The sequence below is a fragment of the Triticum dicoccoides genome, chromosome 4A, assembly GCF_002162155.2.
Source record: "Triticum dicoccoides isolate Atlit2015 ecotype Zavitan chromosome 4A, WEW_v2.0, whole genome shotgun sequence".
NCBI lineage: Eukaryota > Viridiplantae > Streptophyta > Magnoliopsida > Poales > Poaceae > Triticum > Triticum dicoccoides.
Genome location: NC_041386.1, coordinates 534,273,340 through 534,282,523, shown reverse-complemented (window position 1 = coordinate 534,282,523; position 9,184 = coordinate 534,273,340). Strand labels below are relative to the sequence as shown.

At 47.3% G+C, this 9,184-nt stretch overlaps 1 protein-coding gene across 1 annotated transcript; it reads left to right on the top strand.

The window, feature by feature from the left end:
* Positions 1 to 4,665: 4,665 nt before the first annotated feature.
* On the top strand, positions 4,666 to 7,266 carry LOC119286574. Its single transcript, XM_037565960.1, has 3 exons — positions 4,666 to 4,896; positions 5,040 to 5,325; positions 6,598 to 7,266. The coding sequence occupies exons 1-3, from the start codon at positions 4,841 to 4,843 to the stop codon at positions 7,090 to 7,092; spliced, it is 837 nt and encodes a 278-aa protein (XP_037421857.1). The 5' UTR covers positions 4,666 to 4,840; the 3' UTR covers positions 7,093 to 7,266.
* Positions 7,267 to 9,184: the final 1,918 nt, after the last annotated feature.

Sequence of the window (9,184 nt, the reverse complement as noted above, 5' to 3'; positions counted from 1 at the left end):
CTTTATGAAGGTTGCCACAAATTGATTGAACAGGGTGGCTGACCATGTGGTCAAACCCACTCAAACAATGTTTATGCAAGGACACAACATACTAGATGGAGTGGTTGTATTACATGAAACTGTACATGAGTTTCACCGTAAAAAGTTGAGCGGAGTCATCCTTAAAATTGACTTCGAAAAGGCCTATGATAAAGTAAAATGGCCCTTTCTATTGCAAACTTTACGCATGAAGGGGTTTTCATTAAAATGATGCCGATGGGTTGAGAATTTTGTTTCTGAAGGTAGTGTGGCTATCAAAGTCAATGATGATGTTGACAACTATTTTCAGACTAAGAAGGGTCTTCACCAAGGGGACCCATATCCCCTATTTTGTTCAACACCGCAGCCGATATGTTAGCTATCGTTCAGAGGGCTAAGGTGGCTGGCCAGATTAGCGGTGTTATTCCCCATTTAGTAGAAGAAGGTCTGTCTATTTTACAATACGCGGATGACACTATTCTTTTTATGGATAATGACCTAGATAAAGCAAGAAACCTCAAGCTGCTTTTATGCGCATTTGAGGAGCTCTTTGGTCTCAAAATTAATTTTCATAAGAGCGAGCTTTTCTGCTTCGGCGACGCTGCAGAGTCCGCAACTGAGTATGCTGACATTTTTGGTTACCAACTTGGGCAGTTCCTGATTAGGTATCTAGGTATTCCGATTCACTATCGGCGCTTAACTATCGCTGAGTGGAAACATGTGGAAGAGAGACTTGCGAAACGGCTAGCCATTTGGAAAGCTAAACTCTTGTCCTATGGGGGAGATTGATATTGATCAATTCCGTCCTCAGCAATATGGTTCTATACATGTTGTCATTCTTCCACTTACCGAAAGGGGTTCTTCAGCGTTTGGATTACTTTAGATCCAGATTTTTTGGCAATGTGATAATGAATCTAAGAAATATCGACGGGCTAGGTGGACTATATTATGCCGACCTAAAAGTCAAGGGGGCTTGGAATTCAAGATCTTGAGATTAAAAACATCGCTCTTCTAAGTAAATGGGTTTACAAATTACTCACTGAGAATGGAGTATGACAGGAAATCATTCGTAACAAATATGTGGGGTCCAAAGCCATTTCTCAAGTTCATTGGAAACCCGGTGATTCACATTTTTGGTATGCTGTCATGAAGGCCAAGGAATTCTTTTTTCAGTTTGGTACTTTCTCAGTTAGAGATGGTTCTCAGGTTCAATTCTGGGAAGATACCTGGCTAGGCGCGACCCCACTTATGATGCAGTACCCTAGCTTGTATAGGATTGTCAGACATAAATTTGTCACAATCAAACATGTTTTGGGACAAGAAAACCCCGATATTTCTTTTCGTAGGGACCTCTTTGGCCCTCGTCTGGCAGCATGGAATAAGTTACTCTCTCGTCTAGAGGACATTCAACTGACAAGCGAATCGGACAAGTTTCGATGAAAACTGTATCAAAACGGCAGTTTCTCAGTCAAGTCCTTGTACGATGCAATGACTCATTTTGATGTTCCCGTTGATAACAAAAAAATTGTGGAAGCTAAAAATTCCTCTAAGAGTGAAGATATTCCTCTGGTTTTTAAGCAGAGGGGTCATCTTAACTAGAAATAATCTGGCACGACATAACTAGCAAGGTAGCAAGACATGCGTCTTTCGCCAACATGACGAGTCTATTAAACACTTATTTTTTGAGTGTAAATTTGCTCCTGCGGTATGGGCCATAGTTCTAGTAGCTTCAAATCTAAACCCCGGAAGTAGTGCGCATAACATGTTCGGCAATTGGTTGCGGGGTATTGATAAACAATTTTCTACACATATTCTTGTTGGGGCGGCTGCCTCATGCCTGGCATTGTGGCTTACCAGGAATGACGTGGTTTTTAATAATATATGTGGTTCTTCTCCTGTGCAGGTTATTCATGCATGTACGCGATGACTCCGTACTTGGTCTATCCTGCAGAAGTCGGAGGACAGAGACATTTTTAAGATGACGTCTACACGGCTGGAGCGTACGGCTAGGGAGGTTTTCTCCCACAATGGATGGCGGTATAATCTCCGTATAGGATCTACCCCACCCTAGGCTGAATTAATTCATTTTTGCTGCAAAACTATGTTTATTTTTTGGTCGTTTGGACTTGTTGGCTGTGCGCATCATATTATGCAGAGGCCGGGCCTTCTTTAGATGCGGTTGTATCACCTTGATAAATTAGTTCAATGAAATGTCCTTTATCAAAAAAGATCTAGCATTTTTGGTAATACCTCTAGCTACTGTCTATTGAGCCCGAGCTCCAAAAGCAATATTCAGCTCTATTGGCGCTTTAGAGCATCTCCAACAAAGGTGCAAAAATATCAAACACTAAAATAGTTTTATAGTGCCACTGTGACACTTTTAGCGCGCCACGGCCAATATTGATTTTCCACATGCCCAAAAATATGCGCCCAAAAAAACAGGTAGTGCAAATTATGAAGCGCGCGGTCCAGCGCCTAACATTTGCAGTGTGCAATAACGCTTTTAAGCATGTGCGTTAAATTCTTTTGCGCGTGCACTATTTTGCAGCATCTACTAGAGTGTCTCTGCGCAAAAGAAAAAACGGTCTTTAACGCGCGGAGCAGTTTTTGGACGTCTGTTGGAGATGCTCTTATTTGTTTGTTGAAAATGAGACCTTGGAACTTTTGTATTGCTGAGCATTTTATTTATTATCTTTTTTCTTCATTCGTTGCAAACAGTTAACCAATGCATGGCCACATATATTAATCTCATCCTGATCAGTGATCAGCAGGCATGCATGCATGGCCAGGCCGACGGTCAACCAATGCTGTCCATGCACGATTGAGCATCAGGATGCAGCACATGCATGGCAGGAGGAGTTGACCATCGGCCTGCATCGTTATGCACGAATCCACGTTAGGGCATCTTCAACAAGTTGTATGTTAGTCTTGTTGATAGAATGTCTATGTCATCAACCAACAAGTTATCATACAACTACTCCAATGAATTGTATGTAAGCTATCCAATAGATGGTAAGAAAATAAATGTGATTGTTCTCTATTTCACCTAGAAGCTTGTGCAAAGGTTGTTGGTTAAACTACATACTGTTGGAGATGCCCAGCAGCTCCTCATGCACGTACAGATACAAACTAGCTTGTCATCCAAGTGTAGAGGCGGCTGTACCTGTACCGCGCTTGCTTGGTAGGCAATGAAGAATTAGGCACGTTAATTAACTCATGTTTACGACGATCGCACGCACGGCGGTGCACGCCCGTTGCCACCTTGTGCGGCATTCACAGCAGACAGCCCAAGTCCAAGGAACAGGCTAATCGATCGCTACATCGATCAAGTCCCGAAGTCATGGCGCGACCTACCTAGCCAGCAATTCAAAGGCACGCAATCACGTACCAGTACGTACGTGCCAGCCCCCAGAGGACAACACGGCTGACCGAGCTTGAATTTACTTCACGATCGACCATCGTATGGAAAAGCGACCAAATTAAGATTTCGGGGCTTAATTTCAACTTTTCGCCAACAAGAGCGTCGTGCTGCTAATTAAGGCTACGCGCCATCGATGCCGTGATGATCATCGCGTACCCCAATGGCCTCGCCTACATGCATATGCGTGCCTCTAGCTAGAATGATGATGCCCTCTGATCTGTCCGGGAGCCACAACCAGGTGGCATCCACACATGGCGGTCGAGCTAGGTGTCGATTTGTGTGGCGAGGAGGGAGCAGGTGTGTAAATTTACGCGTCCCACGGCTTGTCAGCGTACAAAGCATATCCCGTCACCTCTTCCACGTCGGGAGCTACTAAATGTGGCACCTACTATACTTCATAAGTACTTTTAATATGACAACCAATTCTAGTTGAGAGAAGGGTCACGACGGTCCTCTTGGTTCTGACGTGGCATATATTCACTTCCTCCCATGGAGCTTGGTTGGCACATGTATAGGCAATGAGAGCATATCATAGCCCCCAAACCCCACAGAAAAGAAGGACAAGCGCCCCAAAAGCAATCCTCTAACCTCTCCGCTTATTCACGACTTTAATCTCACTTAACCATAATTAAGTCAGTCTCTTAAAGCTCACAATTCTTTCCTTTGTAGAGCAGTCCTGCCAACATGCCATGTGCATAGACCTTCCCCCGGCATCTACCTTTGCTTCTTCATCTCTTTATTGTGTGATCTCCAAAGGAAAAGCATATATCCTTACTGCTACCACCTCTGGCATTTGCACTGCACTAGGTTTAGTTAAATACACGGCATGCAACCACTAAATCGCCTTACAAACAACTCTGGCGCAAATTAGGTCTTCTTTTTGACATTGTATGTAGGAGTACTCCATATATTGCACTAGGCGAATTAGTTATGTACATGCAACAACTCTTCATCAAGTTAAATGCTGTAAAGTTCCAAGTTCCTAGGTAGCAGAACAAATACCATTATTTGGAGAGCAAAGTACAGAAGTATTTGCATTTTTCTAGTGCCCTTTTGTCTTTATTTTACCCTGTGGTGTATGGCGGAGGGCAGAGACGCCACCGGCCGGCCACCGCCCTCTCTGTCACTGACATCTCCATGTGCCACGATCACTGCATGTGGCTCCACCTCCGTTTCCTACTCACTCCTCCTCTCCGTCATAAAACCTCGCCTCTCCAACTCCAATCTCTCCATATATAAAAGCTAAACCTGCTCCATCTAGGCTACTAATACAGCTTCGCTACATAGCTCGGCCATTTCATCGACCAGAAAGCCGAACAATAGATATCCATCCATTTCTCTGCCTCATCTCAGAACATCATCATCCTAGGCACAAGCACAAACTTGGTGAGAAGAAGAAGCATGAGCAATGGCAGCCCCCCCACATCCTCCTCCCCTTCGGTCTGCTCGAGGTCTTGGTGCGTGATTGCTAACCAGTTGACATATGTCCCATTTTGCTTCTTAATTTGTCAGCCTGTATTGTGATCTTCAGTTCTTCACATGAAGGTCAAGCCTGATCGTGTTTGTGTATGTGCGCCATGGGTTTGTAATTTGTTTGTAGGTCCATAAGTGAGGATTCTTTGAGGAGGTACGTGAGCTACGCTAGCGAGAGCTGCATCCAGGAGCTGCTCGCGGCGTCGGACTCCGGTGGCGCTGGACGGGGCGGGGAAGGAAGTGGAGGAGGCGGCGAGGAGGATGACGGGTGGCAGACGCTGGCGTACTGCAACGGCGTGGAGATAGCGAAGCGGCGGTCGGGGACAGGGCAGATGTTCCGGAGCCGGTGGCTGCTCTACGCCGTCTCGCCGGAGCAGTTCATGGCCGTCGCCAACGCCGTCGATGCCGCAAAGGTAACGCGTGTGAAATATTCATTTCCTTTTCTTCTTCTTCTATAGTACTACATTCATTTCTGCGACAAATAATTCGAGCCGGAAGGAGTACTATAATATAACTGTTTTGAGAGAATTTGCTGTAGAGGTGTCTGGTGGGTGATTTGGGCTCACGAACCAGAAGTGTAGTTATTGGAGTATGATTTTGCCAATAATGATGGGTTAGTCTTGACACTTTGGCAGCAGCTGGCTTGACTAGCTGGACAAGTTATGACCGCTTTAATTGGCCACGGAGGTGACGGTAACGCGTCGCGTGATTTGCCAACCCAACACATGTGCGTGTCTACCGTGCCTGGGGCATGCATACACCCGTGACCGAATTCCATTCGCGGCCTAGCTAGCGTTGCACACACAGGCCAACCGTGAAGGGGGACAGTAATTGATTCTGTGGGTGGGTAGTACTGCACTTATTTTCATCTGACATGGAGCAGCCGCAAGCGGGCACGCGTGAGTTTGCGAGCCCACAAGTACGAGCCAAATCATTTGGCAGTTGGCACCTCGAGATCCCAGAGCGAGCAGAGGGCACGCCATACGAGGATGATTAGCTAGATGCATGCATGTGTGATTAACTATTGGGATTACTCGGTGGCAGTCGGCATGCAGACATACATGGCCGCCCCATATGACCACGCGCATGTGGAGCCACATGCATCTTCCAACTACAGTAAGTAATCTGAATGAATAAAATGGGATTAAGCAGAATACATATGAAATATTGAAAGTTCCAATAGAATGCTTTTGAAGTAACCTAGTAGTTTTTATTCCAGAAGGAAGACATGTGATAAAACCGTGAATTTGATGCGACAAAAAAAAATGCGTATTACACTAAGTTAAGTTGGGGGGAAAGATCAATACCTAACCTCTTTAAGTACATCACTCGCTGATCATGGCACTAGGTGCCCACCATGCATGTTCGGATGGTCCATTGGTCCTGTTCCCTAATCTGGTAGATTGAGCTTCTACCGTTTTGGATGTAGCTACTGTGCTAATATTCCTCACAAGAAAAGCTGGTCCACTAACACTGCATTATAACCCTGACAACTAGTTATGCTTAGCTGGAATAATGTAGTTCACTACACACACACACACACAAAATAATATCAACTTCTCTATTTAAGCTGATCAATGTGTTTACCCTTCATGTTCTCAAAAAAAAAAAAGTGTTTACCCTTCATTATCCTCCGGTGAAAAGTTTATCTCAATCCAATGTGCTGTTGCTGTTATCACGTGCAGCAGTGGGAGTCTGACCTGGTCGACGCGACATACATCAAGGAGCTGGGCGACGACCTGAGCATCATCCACCTCAAGTTCGGCGACACCTCCAAGCGGCCGGGCGGCCTCTTCCGCCGCCGAGACCTCGTCGTGTACGAGCGGCGCCAGACCATGGACGACGGCACGCTGGTGGTGGCCGTGGCGTCGCTGCCCAAGGAGATCGCGGCGGGCCTTCTGCCGCGGGACTCCAAGGGCCGGAGCTCTGTCGGCCGGGGCCTGCTCCTGCAGTCCGGGTGGGTCGTCGAGAAGCTCCTTGACGACGACGGCGTCGAGTCGTGCATCGTGACCTACGTGGTGCAGCTTGACCCGGCGGCGGGGTGGCTGCCCCGGTGCATCGTCAGCCGGCTCGACAACAAGCTGGTCACCATCATCGCCAAGCTCAAGAAGCTGGCGCAGACCACTACGTGCCCGTCAGCACCACCAGCCGCCCGTAGTTGCAACTCCGAGGAGAATTAAGCATGTGAATTCTCTCGCGACGTCTACCAGCAGTGTCACCATTAGGCGTAAAGTAAATACGGTTTTGTGGAAAATGGTGTCTCGTAACTTGAGAGTTGCCTGCATCCGTACTAGTATTTGGTCGAGCGAGAATGTGTGTATACCTACTTTGGCTTTTGCAATCGACTGCACATATGCATGCTTCTAAGTGCTCAAAAACAGCTGCAGTCTACTATAGTATAAAGAAAAAGGTAGCTACAATTTTGCCATGTCACAGTTCGTGTCTCCAGTGTTTCAGAGTCTAGTCACCAACACAGTTCATTAATCCTGACATGGCTCACAAAATGCAGCAATAACTCAGAGTCTAGTCACCAACAGATCAGTGCAAGGATAGAATACATATTTATCAGGGATCAGGAGATGATCGCCGTGGTGAAGATACACGTTGTGCATGCCCATGTTCCGTTGATCCTGGCCTCTGGGGAGGATAGGATCAAGCGTAGCCCACGTTTCTACTTCAAAACAGGGTGGTTTGAGGTAGAGGGTTTCATACCCATGCTCCTCGCACGTTGGGAGCAAGCTAGGGCTGCGGCTGGTCGCTCCAGGGGTCCTCTTGACACTTGGGTTTCGGCGGCCAGGGCCCTGCGTGGTTTCCTTCGAGGGTGGGGTGCAAACCACGGAAGTGAAGTTAAACGAGTTAGGGAAGCTCTTATCGAGGAAATTAAAGTCCTTGACGTTCAAGCTGACTCTAGTTCCTTTTCAGAAGCGGAGTGGGCTAACCGTTATGCCATCGAAAATCAAGTGCTGGCCATCCTCAGGGAAGAGGAGGAATATTGGCGTCGTAGGGGCGGCGTCAAGTGGATTACCAAGGGGGATGCAAATATGGGCTATTTCCACGCCTTCGCCAACGGCCGCAAAAGGAAATGTTCAATTCTGAGATTGCAATCGGACCACGGGTTACTGGTCAGCCAAGCCGAAATCTCGAGGCATATTTACGATTTCTTCCTTAACCTGTTGGGTACAGCGGAAGAGAAGCCCTTACGCCTCCGTGAGGACTTTTGGGGGGAAGAATCACGGGTGTCGCAAGTCGAAAATGATGGCCTGGCCTTGTCCTTCTCCACGGGGGAGATCGACGATGCGCTTGGCTCGATGAAGATCGATACCGCTCCAGGGCCGAATGGCTGGCTGATGTCTTTCTTCGGCGGTTTTGGCTGGCGCTCAAGGACATTTTCTACGATATTATCAACGGGTTTGCGCTAGGCACAGTAGACATCTCATGCCTTAACTTTGGCGTCATCAGCCTCATCCCTAAAGTTAAAGGGGCTGACTCGATTAAGCAATACCGCCCCATCACCCTTATTAACGTGCCTTTCAAACTATGCTCCAAGGCATACACTACGAGACTTGCCCCGGTTGCACAACGTGTGATCGACCGTAGCCAGTCGGGTTTCCTCAAAGGCCGTAACATCCTAGAAGGTCCGGTAGTATTGCAAGAGATCGTTCACGAGTTTAAGCGCACGCGTCAGCCGGCCGTGCTCTTTAAGCTTGACTTCGAGAAAGCCTACGATCGAATGAACTGGGAGTTCATTCGCGAGGTGCTGACTCAGAAGGGATTCGAGTCGGGTTTCATTCATCGCATCATGCAACTTGTCTCGGGGGGACAGACTGTGGTGTCGATTAATGGAGAAGTGGGGAACTTCTTCCGCAACAAACGAGGTCTCAGACAAGGAGACCCCTCCTCGCCTTTGATTTTCAACTTTGTTGCGGATGCTCTCTCGGCCATGGTGAACAAGGCCAAGAACGCCGGCCACATTCGTGGTGTGGTGCCTCACCTCTCCCCCGGAGGGATCACCCATTTACAATATGCGGACGACACTTTGCTTCTCTTCGAGCCCGATGACCATAGTATAGCCTCGATTAAGCTCATTCTCGTTGCTTTCGAGATCATCTCCGGCCTGAAGATAAACTTTTTGAAGAGTGAGGTGATTGCCATTGGGATGGACAATCCCCGTGCCACTCGTATTGCCAACCTTCTTAACTGCAAACTAGGGAGTTTTCCAATTAAGTACCTAGGCCTTCCCATCTCGGACAAACACATCTCGATTCTCGAATG